Raw genomic sequence first — 21409 nt, 5'->3', positions numbered from 1 at the left:
TATACTTAAAACCATTTGACTCACAACTGGAGTCAAGGAACCACTTACGTTGGGGTTTCCTGCATAAAAGAAATTCCTAAACATAAATACTTAGCAGATTCATCAGGCTCTGTGGCAATGTAGCAAGATGGAGGTGACTGCCAAGCAGGGGTTGTTCTAGGAAACCTATTTTAACTATCAGTAGAATTTTTCTTTAATTGTGAAATACACTGTAAACAGAAATCTTTTTTGATAAATAACTGCAAGATCAGTGAGAGGTGTTCAGATGGAAAACAATATGGGGAGCATAAGTGCTGATATGAGTGTAAGATGATCACATGAGCACCTCAAGTTTGAGGATTGAGAATGAACTGCAGGTTTCACCAGGGTTCACGACCAGGGAGACCATGAGTATTTGTAAACCAAAGAAAAACCACTGGAACACTTTAACCTCTCCCTCGAGGGCAGTAAGGCCAGGGGCTACTCAGCAGCGGACAGGGGAATAATATAAAGTAGGGTGTGTCTGCTGTTGAGGAGTTTAGGAACCAACTGGGGAAACAGCCACATGCTAAAGAGCATTACCATCAGTCATAATCAGGAACTTTGCTGAGGTCAGATATATCGGTATGGACTCAAGTGGTCAGGAAAATCTTCAGAGAACAGGTAGATCCTGAACTGATCTTGAAGGATGGTAAGATTTACACAGCTGGATGATACCATGCTGCACATGAACATGTAAGGAAGGCCTCAAGGCAGAATTCAGCGAGCAGAGGCAGCCAGATTCCTCCCCTGAAGACAGGTCCATCTGTCCACAGCGCTTTCTCTTCTCTCAGGACACTACAGTTCTTTAAAGAAAACTGGATGTTCTTTAAAAACTGGATCAGTGACCAGGTCAGTTTGTGAAAGATGTGCTAAAATGCTGAAGTTTCTTTTCTATAGTACTTTTGAAAGCTTTTAACATACCAATGTACGCCGTGAAATCTCTGAGGGGGTGATACAATATGCAACACTTATCAACCTTACTGGCCCAAAACCCCTGTTTAAAGTAATGCCTGATAATACACCTTGGTTCATAGAACACAGTTCAGAAAGTGCTACTTGGTGGTACTGAATCCCACCTGAAAAGGTAGGCTCTGCAGTCAGCCTAGGTTTGAACTCTAGTTGTTACCTACAAGACCAAGTGACCTTGGGCAAGGTAATTTAACTTCTCTAAGCCACAAATTTCCTCAACTGTAAAATGTCAGAAGATTAAATTAAGAATGTAAACATACCTAAGAGTTCAGTATAAGTTACTTATTAGTATTTGATGCTCAATTTTCAGACTAGAATTCTGGCTCCCCACATGGGTGAGGAGTGACTGTGCTGACCTGTTGTATTAGTATATAAGTATAAATAAATGCATAATGTCTGTATGTATTTAAGATGCAAAGACATAGAAAAGAAGAGCCCTATCACCTCAGAGTGAAATAAGTGTAGTCCAACTACGCAATGACTAAAAGAAAAGGTATTGTTTTAATTTTTACATATTCATAATATGAAGGAAAATGAGAAAATCCTGGAGTGGCTGAGTTGCATCAGGAGAAAGAAAAGAGAAATTATGCTTCACAACACACAGACTATAGGAGTAAGACTAATAAACAAAATTAAGAAACCAATATTTTTATTAAACCTCATATTTAACCCCATGGCAGTGACTTAAATTTCTTAATACTAACTCACTAGGTAGAAGTTAAAAAGCCTTAGAGTGCTTTAAAGTCCACAACTTTAAGTTATGAACTATGTTGGGGTAAAGAACAGGGAAGAGATAGTGAAATAAGTAACTGCCACAAAATAGTTGCTCTTCTAGTGATGGCTTCTGTTTCTCTTCATTTAATTGCTGGTTTTGCCAGAAAGCACTCCAAGTTTCAGCAATCTTAATAGACCATCTTATAAAATTCAAAATCATGCCTTGGTTTTTTTCAAGGGCAGGTGAAAAAATTTTGCAAATGTGGTGTATATGACAATTTCAGATCTGTAATTCCCAGTACACAGGTTTTTTTTTTTCTAATGTCCTCTTTCCTTAAACCATCTCAATACTAAAATGACCAGATGGTTAAAAAAAAAATACAAATCTATATATATCCTAAAAACAATTAAAATATTTCTACAGTGAAATTAAAAAAGCAATCCACAGAGTTTATACTGTGGACTATGTCTATGTATAGTACATATATTTAGGCAAGAAATACACCAAATAGCTAATGATAATTATCTTTGGATAGGATGGGTTGTAGATAATTTTGTTTCTTACTTGCTTTAACTTTGTAATATTTTCTACAATGAACATACATTCTTTTTTTCTTAATGTAAATGTATTTTAAAAGTAAGTAGGCCGGGTGCGGTGGCTCACACCTGTAATTCCAGCACTTTGGGCGGCCGAGGCAGGTGGATCACGAGGTCAGGAGATCGAGACCATCCTGGCCAACATGGCAAAACCCTGTCTCTACTAAAAATATTAAAAAATTAGCTGGGCATGGTGGTATGCACCTGTAATGCCAGCTACTCGGGAGGGTAAGGCAGGAGAACCAGGGAGTTGGAGGTTGCAGTGAGCCAAGATGGCACCATAGCACTCCAGCCTGGTGACAGAGCAAGACTCCATCTCAAAAAAAAAAAGTAAGTAAACAATAATATTTTCCTCTTTCCCCATTTGAGAACACTGGTTCATTTAAGGTTATAACTTTTAAGGCAAAAGTCTAAAAGTCCAGGAGAAAAGACAATATTCAGCCCTCCTTCACTTATAATTCAAAATAATGAATTCAAAATAAGTTTGCAGAACTTAAGTATTTTCATTTTTAAAGCACTCTTGAAACTATGTACAAATTATGGTGCTCATCCAAGAAGAAGGAACAGAAGGAAGGAGAAACAGTATGTATAAAAGTGCAAGTTAAACCCTGCCATAGAAGCTCTGATAAACGTATCTAAAGGAAGCACAAGAACATTGCTATGAAGTTGATTTTATGTCTACTTTACAGATGAGGAAAAGGAAGCTCTCAGAAAGTAAATCACTCGGCCAAACTCACTAACGCTATTAACAGTGATTGCACCAGCATTTTAACCCATGTCAGAGTCCATGTGTACTTTTACTATATAATGATGTCAGCTTTTATTTTTAATCCGCCAGCTGCCACCTTGTCCTTGGGGAGCTATATGTTTCACAATAAGGAAAATTACACATCAATATAATTTCTCTAGAACATTTAGTATTCATAAGGATTAATGTTCATGGTTATCAACGCAATTTTTTTTAAAAATAGACCCACTCATCCTTCAGACTCCCCAACCCCAAGACAAATGATTGGCTTAAGCCATGACCTTGTACTACATAGCAGGCCCCTCCTCCTTTCATGTGGCACATACTTATCTTCTTCCTACACCTTAAAGTTCACTCTCCTTGCCCTATGCCCAAGCTCTCATAAGGAATACCATAATCAAGTTGAATGTAATTTCCCTAGGAATCTTTCAAATTGATTAAGGATGTGTTTGAGTTTTTCAAAATCTCAATGAGACAGTGACAAGAAAACATCACTAGGATAGCAGCTTATCCCAAAACCATAAGATTGCTAAATCTCTTGAACCTAAATAATGCTTATTTATCTCTTTCTTGACTAGCACACGGTTCATACAAACTGTAGACTCTAAGATGTATACAAGGAAATTTAAAAAACGAAACAAAACACACTTTCCCAGCAGCACAGATTTAACCCCCACTACTTCCTGGTAACTTGTTACAATACAAAATTCTGAATTTAGTATGCCTAAACTATAAGTCCTTTTTGCTTGTGCTAAATATCTACTACATTTTAATTCATTATACTGCCTGGGACAGGAAGCACTTAAGCAGTATTATAAAATAAGAAATGCAGTACCTGTATTATTTTAAGAATAAGGGATTTCTCTCAATCAAGTATGATAGTAATTAAAACCCTAAATTATACTAGCTTCTTTTCCCCAAAAGGAATTTTTCCACTTTTTTTTTTTTTGAGAATCATTGACCTTCTTCACTCCCAGTAGTAAGTTAAGCATCTAAGAGACACTGTCCTTTCAAGATTCCACATGCCACCCAGTGCACCATTTACTCTGTACATATACTTAACATGGGCTGTCCATGCTGCTACACACTTTCACAGAGTGGTGAAGAGAATTCAGTGAACCTGAGTCTTCTCTGGGCAAAGCAAAGGTGATTTCTGACTGATAACAAGCAAACTGAAACAGATCAAATTTCTCATGCATTTTGCTTCACGACAAACCTGTCAAAGCACAGTGATTTTTGTTTTGCTTTTTTACTTTTTTGGTTGTCAGTCAGCTGTTACCAATGTATTTTTTAACGTACACATGTAAAATCCTAAATAAAGACAAACAGGAATATCAGTACTGGTCCATGGACTTAAGAAATTAGGTAAATTAATATGTATCTAAATGGATAGTACCAGAAATAAATCAGGAACCTGACTTAAGAAGGCACTGTATATGTTCTGATCTTTTTTACCACTTAAATATGGTTATCATGTAAAACTGTGGCAAGTGGCCCAATGCTCATAGACAGCTGACAAGAAGTAATGGGGATGGAGTGAAGCAGATTGAAACATCAGTGTTCAACTTTCATAATATTAATATTTCAAAGTACCGAAAACCCTCTCCTAAATCAGTTTTTTTTTTACATTATCAGGAAGTTGTTCCATATAGTAATTTAAATTTGATTTGATTTTCATCACTGCATATATAAGGCAATTTTAAATTAAGCCCACGTCTCCCCCTCCCCCTCCCCCTCCCTCTCCCTGGTCTCCTTCTGATGCCGAGCTCCCTCTCCCTGGTCTCCCTCTGATGCCGAGCTCCCTCTCCCTGGTCTCCCTCTGATGCCGAGCTCCCTCTCCCTGGTGTCCCTCTGATGCCGAGCCGAGGCTGGACTGTACTGCCGCCATCTCGACCCACTGCAATCTCCCTGCCTGATTCTCCTGCCTCAGCCTGCCCAGTGCCTGGGATTGCAGGCGGGCGCCGCCACACCTGACTGGTTTTCGTATTTCTTGGTGGAGACGAGGTTTCGCCGTGTTGGCCGGGCTGGTCTCCAGCTCATGACCGTGAGTGATCTGCCAGCCTCGGCCTCCCGAGGTGCAGGTATTGCAGACGGAGTCTCGCTCACTCAGTGCTCAATGTTGCCCAGGCCGGAGTGCAGTGGCGTGATCTCGGCTTGCTACAACCTCCACCTCCCAGCCGCCTGCCTTGGCCTCCCAAAGTGCCGAGATTGCAGCCTCTGCCCGGCCGCCACCCCGTCTAGGAAGTGAGGAGCGTCTCTGCCTGGCCGCCCATCGTCTGGGATGTGAGGAGCCCCTCTGCCCCGCCGCCCAGTCTGGGAAGTGAGGAGCACCTCTTCCCGGCCGTCATCCCGTCTAGGAAGTGAGGAGCGTCTCTGCCCGGCCGCCCATCGTCTGGGATGTGGGGAGCGCCTCTGCCCCGCCGACCCGTCTGAGATGTGAAGAGCGCCTCTGCCCGACGGCGACCCCGTCTGGGAGGTGAGGAGCGTCTCTGCCTGGCCGCCCCGTCTGAGAAGTGAGGAGCCCCTACGCCCAGCAGCCGCCCCATCTGGGAAGTGATGAGCGTCTCCGCCCGGCAGCCGCCCCGTCCGGGAGGTGGGGGGCAGTCCCCGCCCGGCCAGCCGCCCCGTCCGGGAGGTGGGGGGCAGACCCCGCCCAGCCGCCGCCCCGTCTGGGAGGTGGGGGGCGCCTCTGCCCGGCCGCCCCGTCTGGGAGGTGTACCCAACAGCTCATTGAGAACGGGCCATGATGACGATGGCGGTTTTGTCGAATAGAAAAGGGGGAAATCTGGGGAAAAGAAAGAGAGATCAGATTGTTACTGTGTCTGTGTAGAAAGAAGTAGACATAGGAGACTCCATTTTGTTCTGTACTAAGAAAAATTCTTCTGCCTTGGGGAAAAAAAAAAATTAAGCCCACGTCAACCCAGGAAAATTTGCAGTCCTTTGACAGAAAGGAGCCTTGTGCCAGAAAACCCAATCCCTAATCTTTCTCCCATTCCTGCTCAATCACTGATCTTTAAATTTCATCATTCATCCCTCTCAAGACCTGTGGTATTTCAAAGGATATAACAGCCTATTAATGCAGCTTTAAAAAAAAAAAAAAAAGTGCAGCGTGTGAGAGGAATAGTGGGAGGGGGTGCACAGAGATGACACAGAGAACACATTTTTTTTAAAGTTCCATTATCTCTAATTTTAGAAATGAAATTTTATTTTCTCATTATCACTGGCTCAAGAGTTAAAGGTTCGGTTACCTTTTACCTTTAATTAAAAAGTATCAGGTACACAGAGAAAAAGCAGTGTGTGTGTGTGTGTGTGTGTGTGTGTGTGTGTGTGTGTGTGTGTGTGTGTTTATGTGTGTGGATTATGAGTAACCTGCTAGCCTCACCATTCAAAGGTTTGGTTATCTTTAATTTAAAAGTATCAGGTACATAGAGAAAAAGTTGTGTGTGTGTGTGTGTGTGTGTGTATTATGAGTAACCTGCTAGCCTCATCATTCAAAGGTTTGGTTATCTTTAATTTAAAAGAATCAGGTACATAGAGAAAAAGCTGTGTGTGTGTGTGTGTGTGTGTGTGTGTGTATTATGAGTAACCTACTAGCCTCATCAGAGGCAACACGCTGTTGTGTGTGTGTGTGTGTGTGTGTGTGTATTAAGAGTAACCTGCTAGCCTCATCATTCGGGGCAACACGCTGTGTGTGTGTGTGTGTGTGTGTGTGTGTGTGTATTATGAGTAACCTGCTTGCCTCATCATTCAGAGGCAACACGCTGTGTGCCCACATGGCAAGTTTACTTTTTCTAGCTACCTGCAGTCAATAAAATATACAACTGACATTTTTTATCCTTAAAATAATCATTCTTACTTTTAGCACCCACTGGAACCCAAAAGAAACTGACCAATGAATCACTCAAATTCCAGGCCTCATAATCAGAGAAAGGAATCCACTGTTCCAAGGGAGAAAAAAATAGATTGTAGTTATTTTTAAAAAGAATTAAAGGAATAGTAGGAAAAGTATCTCAATTCACCAAAAAACAAAAATACTGAACAAATGTATACTACTTTTGCTGTTACCTTAAGTTTTCTAATTTTCTATATTTAAAAAAGCATCTATTCCTTAACTGACACTTACAACTTCCTTTTAGTTATTCTTTCTGCATTTATAAATGCAGAATCATAAATCATTACACAAGACATGTTATTTTTAAACATAAGTACCTGTCACTTAAGCTAAAGAAGTAGATGCAAATAAGAATAAATGTTTCAAGCCATTCATTTATCTTTAGGAAGTGATTTTTGCCAACATATAAGAAAGATTTTAACATTTACTTTTATCTTACTGTTACCAGTTAACAGAGCGGTGGTCAAGGATGATAACTGCTTCTTACAAAACATGATTTTACCACTGTGAAACTATTAGACTCTCTGGCTGTGATTCGCTTTCCATTTAGTCATAGTGTATAGGCTGATCAAACAAGAGTGGCTGTACTCTTCTTGCAGTCATAATTAATGGAAAGTAAGACGAAGCCACATTCATTAAAACCTTCCTCAGATTTTCAAATAGGACACTGGGAAAAATAATATGAGAATGACCATACAGTATATACGTATTTTGACCAATACTTGTATGATACCGGCAGTTCCTTTCTCAGGCTAAGCAAACAGCAGGACCTGGGAAAAGCCATGGTATTTTCAGCTTTATTATGTCTGTAGGTGATTCCACTCTTCAAAATTTTCAAAGTTAACAACTGTGCTTTCACGTACCCTACATTTATTTTAAAATAGAAGTGTTACATGTGCCATGATTTAGAGTCTAAATGTTAGCTATAAGAAGAGGAATAGAGTTATCTTAATTTCATACAGAAAATGTATTTCTTTAAAATACCAAGGTATTTAAAAATCATCCTTTCTTAGTATATTTTTAGAATAGAGAATTTTAGAAAATTATTTACTAAAGTATTTTTTTCTCTACTACCATGATCTCCCTGGACTGTAAGCAAATTTATTTTCACTGATCACTAAAAGGGAAACATTCTCCAGCCTCTTTGACGAACACTGGACTTAGAATTTCCTCTGAGGCCATCACACAGGGAGCAACAGTTAACGAAACTGCAGGCCTGTATATCCCCATTCCAGCAATCTTTTGCTTAAATGTTCAAATATAATTATATATTTTAAGTGATAAAAATTTCCAATCTTGACAGTAATCTTTTAGTTTAAGAACATCTACCACAGTAGAAAAATCTGCATGTGTAAAGTAATAAAATTTCAGTCATTTCTATTCCATTACTCTAAAAAGCACTTTGTAGTCATTTATTCTGTACCATAATTGAGAGCTTATTTGCCAAAAATCTAATGGATTTTTAAAATTCATTTTAAATCATCCTGGCAAGAACTAGCAGATTTTTGAACAGGGGTGTTTAAACACTTCCTTTCAAACGAAGATGTAAAACTCTGCAAACAGATTGTAAAGGCACAGCACACCTTGCTGTATTTGAGATTAAAAGATTAAATCTGTTGGATTAGGCAATAAGAAACACAATGATCAAATTGTCTAATAAAAATTGCATGGCAAAATACTGAACTGCCAGAAGAAAACTACCAGGAGAAGGGTAAAGATTTAAGTCTTCTCAAGTAAGCACAATCAAAACCTATATCCAATGAGACAAACATTTTAGAAAATACCTAAGACAAGTTTTGAAATGGCTATGCAAAGTATACCTTTGACTTCCAGGTACACAGGTTTTCATTAACAAAGAACTGGGCAGGTGCAGTGGCTCACGCCTGTAATCCCAGCACTTTGGGAGACCAAGGCAGGCGGATCACCTGAGGTCAGAAATTCGAGACCAGTCTGGCCAACATGGTGAAACCCCATCTCTACTAAAAATACAAAAATTAGCTGGGCATGGTTGTGGGCGCCTGTAATCCCAGCTACTCAGGAGGCTGAGGCAGGAGAATTGCTTGAACCTGGGAAGCAGAGGTTGCAGTGAGTCGAGATTGTGCCATTGCACTCCGGCCTGCGTGACAACAGTGAAACTCCATCTCAAGAAAAAAAAAAGGAACTCCAATATGATGAAATATATTGCATGGTAAATTTTTCTAGGCAAATAATTTCTTTTACAAATATGTGTTTTTCATAAGAGCATTAAACAATCAAGCAAAAAAAAAACTTAATTGACTTAATGTAATTAGACTGTTCCTGTCATTTTAAAAATGTTTATATAAATGACCATAACCTATAAATCTAAACAGATTTGGAATCTTCCTATAATGATGCTATTTTCACGTTTTCCATTTCTAAATATCATTACTCAGATATCTTTTATATATCCTGGCAAAATGACACTTGCATGACTCACTTAAGTATACTGATAGTTTTAATTTATGCTAGGGTTGTAAGGGAACTATTTTTGCGATAATAAATGTTAATAAAAAGTATATAAAATATTTACTTCAAATCTACAGAATAAAAAATTTGAAGTACAGCAGTAAGTACTGACAAGAACTTCTAGAGAACTTCACGCATCATGACTTAAGGACTTCTTTTTTGCAATGTACAACTGTACCTTACTGTTCTTTTTTTTGTTTTGTTTTCTATTTAGGCTTTCTAAGGAATATATTTTTTAAAAACCAAATTCTCACAGATGCATAAAGATACTACATTGATGTTGTCATGATATCACTTCTCTACAAGTGTTAATTCTTAAAATTCTGTGAAATGGTTCAAAGGGGTCTCTTCATACTACATTAGGAATTGAAACTATTGTTTTACTTTAATAACCAGAATCAATGGGTTGGTTTTAAATCAAGGGTTCCACTTGTAGAAGGAGTTAGGCATTTGCAGTTGAAAAAGCTACTTGCAAACCTTGCTCACATTAAAGAATATCTTATCAGGTTTGGTTTGTTTGTTTTATAAGCGACAAGGTCTTGCTATATTGCCCAGGCTTCTAGCCTCAAGCAATCCTCCAGGCTCAGGCTCCCAAAATGCTAGGATTATAAGCATGAGCCACCACACCTGGCTGATGTTTCTATTAAAAGGAAAACTAAAAGTTAAAGGAGAATTATTAATACAAACAGTTTAATAAATAAAAATGCTGACATACCCAACTTCTGATAAGAGTGAACTCGCTCCAAAAAAGTTTTGGCAATTTCTCAGTTACTGCCTATTTAAGATATACTTACATAATAAATAATACCATTTCTTTTTATAAGATACCAGCGAATACACAGTTTTCATAGGAAGCATAGCTTTACCAGTGAATACATAGTTTTCATAGTAAACAGCTATGCATAAAAAATAATTTCATAAAGGTAACTACAAATGCCAAAATTACACTTAAGCCAGATAATCACTGAGCATGTTAAGTTTACTACTGAAGACAGTAGCATACCTCTTGAGGCTCAGATGTATTCCTAAACCCAGGGAATTGGTAAAAATTAAAATTAAAAAATGACTAGGTCATCTACTCTATTCTCGTACAAAATGGTTTCCGATAGTATGTGACTTAATTTTAACTCATCCAGTTTAAAATATTCTTGGTAATAACAGATTCCTATTGCTTAGAAGCCTATTCGCAGACTAGTTAGTATTGATATAATACTATAGTTAATTGTACCTTCTAGATTTGGGAAACCAGGCTGCTCTGCACCAATTCTATAAACCTAATTAGATAATGTAAAGTTAAATTTTTCCTCAAGTTTCAGTGTACCAGTTCTTGTATTCAGTGAAGTGAATCAGGTCTCCCTGTCGGCATGTTTAAATGCTTCTTGGGAGTGATGCTTGAAAATGCTTCGAAGGCTGGGGAGCCCAGAAGGGAATTTATAATGGTGCAGAAATGAGAACATTTCTCATTTGGAAATATTCAGGATTCTTAGCAAATTAAGCAACTGAAAGTTAGCTCTTCCCTTTCCAAAAAGACATAGGCCCTAGGTGACTGCAGTTCATGTTGTCTCAGTGTTGCTTTCAGGATCACAGGGCTGAACTATAATTTAATGATAAACCTCATTTTTAAAAACTAAGAGTATTGAAATGCTGAGCATACATTTTCTCTACGCTGAGAATAGCATAGTTTTGCTATTGTTTTTTTAATATCCTTCAGTCAAATTAATGTACTAAAAACTAAAAATTGCCTAATGTTCTCAGAATAAAATTTATTTTCCAACTTTAAATATTAAATTGGTTTTCTAGTCACAGCTTTTCAAATCACCGGATTTCAGACATGAGTAAAAAAAGACTAATATGTGTTGCAATATCTATCTTATATAGTATTATATATGATCACAACTAAAATATATATACATAAGTGTCTGCGCACACGCGCGTGCACGCACGCACACACACACACACACACACACACAGACTTGTGGGTAGGGAGAGGTGGAAAGGCACATAAAGTTATGGTAGCCCAGATATAACCAAAAATGGGTTAAGTTCCTCTTTGATAGTTACAGTTCTCTAATAAAACTTTTTCTCTATTTGTATTTTTCCCATAGTGAAGATGACTCTTCATGACCTGAACTTCTTTATCATCTGAACCAGTTTTTCTGGGCCACAATATTTACTGAGATGCTAATGATGATGCTGCTGTAGTCCCTCTCTAGACCAAAGTACTACTGGTTAGGTTAGCAGGCAGGTAATGCTTCCACAGCCACTTGTTTCAGCTTTCATTCTAATCAGTTCTCAAATATTTTAACATTTGAATTTGTTGATGGCCCTGTCCTTAAAGAAATTATTTTTGCTCACGGTTAGGCAATACTGTCTAAGTCATTTTACTTCTGTCTATGCCTTCTTTCATCTCTCCCCACCAACCTCCTAGAGTACCTAAAAGAAGGCATTTTCCATGTATCTTAATACACACATTTTTCTCCTCCATCCACACAGGCTCCTTTAACTTACCAACCCACTCCCTGTGCTTCAGACACCACCCTCTGGCCAGTGAAATGCATCCACTTCTGATTCCATTCTGAGCTCCATCGACCTGGCTAAGACACCTTCACTTGACTGACCTGTGTTCTATAAAATACTATAAGCCAAACCAAACCAAATTTTTCATTTTCATTTTGCAGCCCCCAAATCTATATAACCTCTAGACTGGCACTCCTCAAAGCATGATCCCTGGACCAGCAGCATCAGCATCCCCGGGGAACCAGTTAGAAATGCAAGTTATCTGCTCTACCCTAAATCTACTCAATCAGAAATTCTGGGGATGGGGCCAAGTAATCCGTTTTCTCACACCCTCTAGGTGACTCCGAAGCCTAAAGAAGTTTGAGAGCCAGTGCTTTGGACAGCTGTATTCCTTCTAAAGGCATCAACATCCTTTCCTTTATCATCAAGAATGATTCCTCCTCCCACTGGGCAATTCTATTATACTTCCATAATCTCTTCCTCTGTATTCAGTTTCTAGCTCCTTCTCCTTAGTTTAAGCTTCATTATATCCTTCGGACATAATTCTCTCCTCACTAAAATCTAGCTTGCACTGTTTCCAGATTATTCCTTATAGCCCAGCTCTGACCATTCAAAGTCTTTCATGGCTCAGATTCTATTTATCTTTCTAGAGTCCTCTCTTCCATTCCACCCCTCTCCAACCCAATTTTCAGCCATGTAGTCCCCAGGATTGGTCACAGTTATTTATGCTGTTGCACATAGTCTCCTCTGTCCTCATCTCTCCAGCATGTCTTTTTATAAGACAAGCTCTCTGACAGCATCCAGTCCCATACACTAGATGCTCCTTTCTCTGTGATCCCACAGGATTCAGTGGACTTAACTAATACAGTTTTTGTCTTACCCAGCACAATTGTTTACTTGTGCATCTGGCCCACAAACTGTGGCCAAAAAGGGTTATTACTCATTTTATTTATCTAGGAAAATACACTTTAAGCAAGACATCCATATAATTTACCATCCAACCCAGGACACTTCTGAGAGTGAAAGGATAATAATGGCTAATGGGCAGCAAATGTAAACTAAAACAAATAATCACCCTAATAACAGACCACAGGAGCCACACACCCCCATCATCTGAGTCCTGACTACATCTTCAAGCTCATCCCGTACTGTACTCCCTCCAAACTCAACAAACTCCGGCCATACTGGCTTCAAATACTCCAGCCTCATTCCAACCTCAGGAATTTTACACTTCTGTTCCCTCTGCCTGGAATGCTTTTCCGCCAGATTTGCATGATAGTCTTACACTTACTCCTGAAGACTCTGCTCTGGCCATCACCTTCCCTGACATTCCCTGAGTGGTTCCTTCCACCCCGTTCTCTTTTTTTTTTAATTTTTTTTTTTTTGAGATGGAGTCTCGCTTTGTTGCCCAGGCTTGAGTGCAGTGGCGCGAGCTCCACTTACTGCAACCTCCGCCTCCTGGCTTCAAGCAATTCTCCTGCCTCAGCCTCCTGAGTAGCTGGGATTACAGGGGTGTGCTACCACGCCTGGCTAATTTTTGTATTTTTAGTAGAGACAGGGTTTCACAATGTTGGCCAGGCTGGTCTCAAACTCCGGACCTCAAGTGATTCGCCTGCCTAGGCCTCCCAAAGCGCTGGGATTACAAGCATGAACCACCGCACCAGCCTCCCATTCTCTTTCGTATTACCATGTACAGATGTTCCTTGACTTACCAGGGGTTACACCCTGCAACAAACCCACTGTAAACTTGAAGAATCATAAGACATCTTAAGTCCAGATGTGCTCAGACTTATGACAGGGTTACACACCGATAAACCCATTGAAAAGTCAAAAATCGTAAGCTGAATCATGGTAAGTCAGGGACCATCTATATTGTCTTCGGTGTTTATCTGAAATTACCCAGCTAGCGTCTACATATCCACCTTTTAATGTAGCCCATGTGTACTTGTCTGTGTTGTTAAAAAACTGTAGTACAAGATCAGAGAGCACAGCTGTGATGTTAGAACACCTAAGATTGAATCCTGGCTCTACAATTAATTAAGTGAATAAACTTGGACAAAGAGTTCACCTCTCTATACCACAACAGTCTCATCTATAAAGTTGGGATTCCATCGGACTTGCAATAGAGGGTGGTTGTTACAAATAAACAACCAAATACATGTAGAATATGTATTAGGCCCAAAGTAAGGATTCAATATATGTAAACTATTATTGTTGCTGTTATTACTGAAATCCTTAATTTAGTTACTTTTCAGATTGTACATTCATTCTTCAGGGATGAGAATCGAAATTCAAAATATGAACAAAGACAATTATCTAGTTAGGAGCTGAATAATCACAGTCATTTTCCTTCATTCAATAGCTACTCAAATCTTGCTGACCAACTTTTTTAATAACTCAAGTTAGAATTTCCATATATTCTGTTTACAGATGGCTCAAGCTCAGAATTTTGCTTTTCATTCGTGAATTATTTTCTCTCTTCCTCTTTCTCCAATTTACTATTGTCTAACAGTTTATACAGGAACCCAAATCGTATCTCACACATTATCTCCCATCCCATGCAACCAGCCTAAGTCACAAAATAGACTGCTGTTCAAAAGTTTTCATTCTCTCTTTACTAGTAACTGTGCATTCCCCAAAGGCCATTTTAAGCCTTCTCCACCTACTGGTTTGACTACTGATGAAACATATCCTTGTGACAGTTCTTGTATTATTTCTTTACATTGCTACTGGATGAAGCAATAGCTCTCCCCACCCCCAACTAGATTGTGAGAGCAGGAACTCCCACGTCAGGTGTTATCAGTATTCTTCATGAGGTCTTAGGGAGGGGAGGATGGGGACGGGGGAGGGGCAAGCAGGTGGTAACAGGGCTGATGCCTGACCTCACATAGACCACTGGATGGAAAACATTTCCACAGAAGTGATAAATACAACAATTCTTAGGAATTCGCCAAACAGTTCCGAAATGTTCAGACCTATGTGGGAGACATAAATGGATGTACCTTAGTTTCTTTGAAAAATATTTAATATGTGCCTTCCATAAAATTAGCACCAGGAAAGATGGAGGAAATACTCAACAAACAGGAAACATGAACCCTGCCTTCAAAGGGCACATGGTCAGTGACTGGAAGCCTTGTTTGGTTTAGAGGACACTTTAGGAAACATGAAAGCTTCTGATTATCAACCTAGAAAAAAATGTAGATGTATGCAAAAGTTCTGCATTAATTTCAGGAAGTCTATAAACCCCAGACTTCTCAGACTTGGTGATGTGATATTTTTAATCATTATTATGTGTGGAGGGAGAAGAGGGATGGGACACTGAAAACAGCAAAGGAAACAAAAACCAATCCTAAGGTGTATAGCCTGGGAAACTGAGAGAACAGTGACCACTTAAGACACTACACTTTCACTAAGTGATAGCTCCATCCGTAATAGTATAAACAGAGCTTCCATTTGAAGTACAATCTCATGTTCAAGGGCAGAATTTTTCAGGTTACAACTGATCATCACTGAGATAAAATGGCTTTGGTAAGGTGGAACTTGACTGCCAGGGTAATCAATTCAGCCACTAATCCTCATTTAAGCTATATTCCTTTCAAACCTGTTAGCTTGCCTATCACATAAAACCTCTTGGCCTAGTAGTTCCTGAATTAGTCCTATTACATACACCCTGAACCTAAGTGGCATTAATGACTTGACTAAAGTTGCATTTGCATATCCAGAGAGTCATTAGTTTACACACAGCTTCTCACCAGTACTGAATGTTTTAATGCAGGGGTCCCCAACCCAGGGTCATGGAGCATAAACCCTATTGTGAACTGCATGCAAGGGATCCGGGTTGCACACTCCTTATGAGAATCTAATACCTAATGATCTGAGGCGGAACAGTTTCATCCCCAAACCCAACTCCCCCAGTCTGTGGAATAATTGTCTTTGACAAAACCAGTCCCTGGTGCTAAAAAGGTGGGGGACTGCTGTTTTAATGGATCTGTCAACATTTCCTTTAAAAACCTTTATTCAGAGGCTTATGAGTCAACTGTAGACAGTCACTCAGGGCTAAAACCTGGGATAAATGGTGTTAGTCTGGGACATAATTTATTTAATTAAAGGAACTTTCTGTGCTTTGCAAGTCCAAGCAGATAATCTTAATAAATGCTGACCTTAAAATATCCAGAGGACAAAGACTAAAAAAAAAAAAAAAAAGCTTCCCATAATCATAAAATACAATACAAGAAGGTATACATTTTGCTTTGAGAACTTTCCATAATGAAACAAATAATCTATCATCCTAGGCCTCCTGACACCTTCACTACTATATCCAATAGCCAAATCCTGATGCCTTTGCATCTTTAGGAGCTCTTGAATCAATTTATTTTTTTCTATCTCTACCACCGCCCTGCCAATCTAAGCAAGGATTATGTCCCACCTGAATAATGACGACCCCCACCAGGACTCCTGCTACCTGTTCTATAGACAAATACATACTTTCTGTAGGCAGCCAGAGTGATCTTTTCAAAACACAAATCCACTCTTCCCTACTTAAAATCTTTCAACGGCTTCTCACCGCACTTAAGATCTCCTTAGCATGGACTACGAGACCCATGCTTTCCTGTGTGGCATCATTCTACTTGTCACTCTCCACGTTCCAACAATATTTATCTTCTAGTTTCTCACTATTTCACTCATGCTACCTCCTGCCTCAGGACCTTTGCCCAAATGCTCCTTCTCAAGAATGCTGCCACCCACTTCCAGATTAACTACTTTTCTTGAAATGTTCAGATTTCACCTCAAAAGTCAGAGTAGGCAGCTAGGCAGACATGAGCAGGGCAGGAAAGGCCCCCCACCACCAGGAATGTCAGGCGGCCATCAGGTGATGGTCAGGCCGTTGTTAAACTGTCTCTCTGAAATAATAATTGGTCACGCCAACACCATGGAAAGGCAGTCTCCCATTAGATAGAAAACACCTAAAGCTGGTTATCAGCAGGTTCCCACTAAGATCTCAGGAGTTGGGCAAGTGGGCTCCAGCATGTGCACTAATAGGCAAAATGGCAGCTTTTAACTAGTATATGCCCTTCCTCTAGGAAGGCTCAAATTGTAAGGGAAAAATGCCTCAAGTGAGCATGAGTAAAACTTCAGTAAACACACTGCATGCAGCCCCTCCCCGCTGCTGGCAGGCCACTGCGCATGTAGACAGCCCACCCCAAGGGAAGAATCACCGGAGAAGAAACGCAAACCCTGGAATCATGCCAATGTATAAAACCCCAAGTCCAGGGTCAGACGAGGTACTTGGATTTCTCAAGTAGCCCACATGGCCTTCTTCAAAGTGTACTTCCTTCCGTTCCTGCTCTAAAGCTTTTTAATACTCTCACTCCTGCTCAAAAATTTGCCTTGGTCTCTCACTCTGCCTTATGCCCCTCCAATAAATTCCTTCCCACAGGAGGTAAGAATCGAGTTGCTTCAGACCTGTATGGATTTGCTACTGCTAACAGTCATTTCTTCAAGTAAGGCTTTTATGACCAAATTCCTCCATTTTCTTGCCCCCTATGGTTTTCACTATGAAAGCAGTAGCACAATTTTTATTTATATATTTACCGAGGTTTGATTGCTGTGTGGTTTTACAAGATCCATGAGATTAAGGACAAGGAGTATTTCCTTAACAACTAGTACCATGCCTGGTATATAATTGGCACTCAAAAATGTTCAAATAAATCAATATTTAAAATCACACAACAGAATATGATCGGAAATGTAAGGTCATTTTTCACATCATTCACTTCAGAGAAAGGGCAAGAGGCCCAGAGATGGGAAGGAAATAAGAAACATGTTTCTTTTGTCTTGACTCCACAGGTGGACAGACCTAAAACAAGGAAATAGTGCAGATGAGGAAGGACCATCCCAAGTTGTCAAGGCTGTAACAGAATTTAGTGTCTGACATATTCATAGTTCAAGACAAAAAGTGGCACAGGGTGAATGGAGCCACAGGTACAAGCTTGCTGGAGTATAGGCAGAACCCATACCTGGTAAACTGGATCGTTCAGGCTATTTAAAGGGATCCAAAAAAGTCCATGTGTAGATCAGCATTAAAGAGAAGCAGAGATCTCACAATGGGTGGAATACATGCAATAATCATCGAAGTAAAAGAACCACAAGGGGGAGGAGAAACTCAGGAGTCAGAATCCACCCTACAGGATTTGTCCTTCTAGCACTGTACCTTAAAAGCTCCTAGGTTAGTCTTTATTAAAGGAAGGCAATAATCCCTTATTTATGCTCTTATTATTTATAAGCTACACTTTAAATTGCTTGTATTACTATTTACCTGGGAAGCCAATAAAAGGGTCTTTCTTGCTCTTCTGATACCTAAGCATTCTCCTTAATGTTAATTATGTTGTCTTTAAAATCTATCTTTTGTTTTTGACAAATGACAGAAATTACACTGGATCCACTGAGAAACTTTATCAAGTACACTGAAACAAACAAAAAATCAAGATATCATCACCTTCTTTATCATCACCATATAGTATTGAAATGGGCATTATGGCCCATCCTTTATTTGCACTAATAAAATATTCCACGAGTTGGCAAGTGATGCTGATGTTCCGCCACCTCTTTAAAAGATCATCAGAAGGGCGGGAAATTCTGAACCTAGCTAGTTTTGTCAGTTTTTCGTCAGTTTCTCTACCAGAAAATAGGGGGTTAAACATTTCTAGCTACATGTAAAAAGCCATTTGATGACTTAAAACAAATATCCTCAATTGCAATATTCAGTTATCCTTTGTCAATAAGTCATATTGAGAGCAAAATTATAAAAAGATCACCATTACTCCATGAGCTGAGAAGCTTAAAACCGCAAATGTACTGAAAAGGATAACTGATACTTTTTATTACCATCAATTTAGATGACTTAGATGGGAATCTATCCCAGATATTACAAAGGGATTCCACTGCTGTAGAGACTTCAAATACTAAAACTTCCAGATTACATCTAATCTCATGATATAGGCGAAGAGCTGATAATGGGATCTCCTCCTAGGATTCTTACTCTTGAAAGGACGCCACAAGCCTTTTTGCCCAACTTCCTGATGCTAACTTTCCAGAAGGAAAGTTAAATAAACATGACACAGAAGCGATGCTCATCACACTTGCAAAAAGCACTTTACAACAGAGAGAGCGACTCGACTCCTCCTGCAGCCCCGCCGCCTCGGCGGTCGTGAGCCCCTCATACCCTCTCCTACCCCCACTGGCAGCCGGCCCAGTTGGCTGTCCCAGCGGGGAGGAGGAAGCAGGTGGTGCAACGGTTCATCCGGGGAGAAGCAGGTCAGGGTCGGGGGCGAGGCCGGTGCGCGCCGCCCGCTGCCGGGTCAGGGAAGCCGCAGTGCCCGCGGTCCCTTCCCTGCGCGGCGCGGCTCCGGGTAACTAATGTTCCGAGGCGCCTGACTAAACCCTCCAAATCCAAGGAATGTCAGCGCTAACACTCCCGCCCTGGGCGGCAGACAAATGCGTCCCAGCGGAGCCGCCGCGAGCTCCGCGCCGCCGCTCCCCTCGGCTTCGGCCTGAGCTAGCCGGCAGCCGGCGCGGGGCGGCCGGGCGCCGACACAAGTTAGTTTTCCGGCCCAAGCAGCCCTGCCGCAGCCAAGGAAGAGGAACTGCTCCTCTTCCCCCGGACAGCGCCCGAGCACTGCCAGAGAAGGGGCTTCCCCAGGCGCTGAGGGCTGGGGGCGGCGGGCGGGCGGGCGGGGCGGGGCGGGGACGCCCCTCCGCCATCTCCGGCCAACCGCCCCTCCCTCGCCCAGGGACGCGAGGGGGACCGGCGGTCCGGGCGAGGCCTCGGCCGCGCATCGCACCCCGGCTCCCCGCCGCCGGAGTTGAGGGGGAGGCGCGCTCTCCGTAAGAGCCGGAGGCGGGGCGCCATCGCCCTCCCACTCCCCGGCGGGCGAGCCGGGGGAGCCCGGGGCTGCGAACACCCCCAGACGGGCGGCTGCGGGAGGGGAGGCTGGACCAAGGGGCCTGGTCCACCGGACCAGCGGTGGCGGCATCGGCATCTCGCCTCCTTCAGGCCTGCACGCGCCACAGGCCGCAGCCTGGACCAACCCCGTGTCCCCGGGCCGTGAGCGCTGCGGTCCCGGCCCCCCAGAGCGGGACGCCGGGCGGCCGCGGCCCCCCGGACCCGGCTCTCCGCCCGCAGTCCCGGCGCGGAGAGCGGCCGCCCGAGCCGCTGCCGCGGCAGCGCGGGTGTCGGCGGCGGAGCCCGGGGCGGGGAAGAGCGGAGGAAGGGGCGGCGAGGGGGCGGGCCGGCGGCGGCCAGGGAGGTCGGAGTGCGCGGGGCTCGGCACCCCCTCGGCCCGCGCTGCGCCAGCACCACCTGCGGAGCTGCGGTGCCCACGCCGTGCCGCGACCCCGCCGCCCCCTGCTCCCTCCACACGCGGGCAAACAAAACAAGTTGCCGGTCGCTGCCGCCGGAGGGGGCCGGGCGGGTCACTCACCCTCATCCTGCTCAGCGGGCTTGGGTCGTCCGGCCGCGGGGTCAGGGAAGACCAGAGGACCACTAGCCCCAGGAAGCTTCCCACCACCAGCAAACTGCGTAAGATGAACCCAATCTTCAGCCTCATCTTCCTCCGGCGGCGAGAGACTCACAGCCCGGCGCAGCCGCCGCCACCGCTCTCCCCTCCCTCCTTCCCCCTCCTCCGGCTCTCCTCCTCCTCTTTCCCCCACCCCTACCGCTACGGCTGCCGCCCTCTCCGCTGCCTGCCCTTTCCAGCTCCAGATCCGGAACTCCCCTCGGCTACACCTTTCCCCGGGCTCTTCCCTCCGCTCCTCCCCGTGGCCCCCTCCCCTCTGGCGGCCACCGCAGAGCTCCGACTGACCCGTGTGCCTCGCTCTGCCAGGCTGCCTTCCTCTCTACCTGCCCCCTTCCAGATCCGCAGTCCCCTGCTCTCCACGCGAGCCCCCTTCACAGTCCCTGCTACCTTGTAACTAACTTGCACTTTCCCCGAGTCCGGTTCTTAGCCTTTGCCCTGCAGCTCAGCTCCTTAAAGCTTTCAGATCCCCAAACTTTTATTGTAATTATGGACCAAAACTCCGTCCTTAACGCCTGTGCCCTCCGGGATCCCCTGGCCCGCCGCCCCCTCCGTTGGACCTGGAGTCGCTCTCGTCTGCACCTCTCCCTTAGACCCACTTCCCTGAGCCCCTTGTCGAGAGGCTTTCAGGAAGCCAACCAGGAAGTGGGACTACCGCTGCTGCTGCAGCAGCTCCACGTGGCTGATTTATAGCTGAAGGGTTTTTTTTTTCCTTCTTATTGATTGTTCTTGCTTTTTCACACGGCTCCTTAAGGTGGTGAATTTGTAACCGAAAGGCCCAGGTGAGATGTGCAAATATCACTGGATTGGAGGAGCTCACTTGGAAAGCCAGTATTCCTCCTGAGCTAATGAAAAGAAAGGCTGTCGTCTTATGCCAAAAGCAATACCAAC

General features: G+C 42.6%; 1 protein-coding gene across 2 annotated transcripts in view; it reads right to left on the bottom strand.

Moving 5' to 3' along the window:
* Positions 1-21261, bottom strand: part of GALNT7 (polypeptide N-acetylgalactosaminyltransferase 7) — a 155822-nt gene extending 134561 nt beyond the window's left edge. The window contains exon 1 of one of the 2 annotated variants that reach the window (XM_031010019.3): positions 20426-21261. In XM_031010019.3, coding sequence (XP_030865879.1) covers positions 20426-20551 — 126 coding nt within the window. In that variant the 5' untranslated portion in view covers positions 20552-21261. The remainder of the gene's footprint in view (positions 1-20425) is intronic. The other variant, XM_031010020.3, reaches the window with a different exon arrangement.
* Positions 21262-21409: the final 148 nt, after the last annotated feature.

The sequence above is a fragment of the Gorilla gorilla genome, chromosome 3 (assembly GCF_029281585.2).
Source record: "Gorilla gorilla gorilla isolate KB3781 chromosome 3, NHGRI_mGorGor1-v2.1_pri, whole genome shotgun sequence".
NCBI lineage: Eukaryota > Metazoa > Chordata > Mammalia > Primates > Hominidae > Gorilla > Gorilla gorilla.
This window is presented reverse-complemented; position numbering and strand designations above follow the sequence as displayed.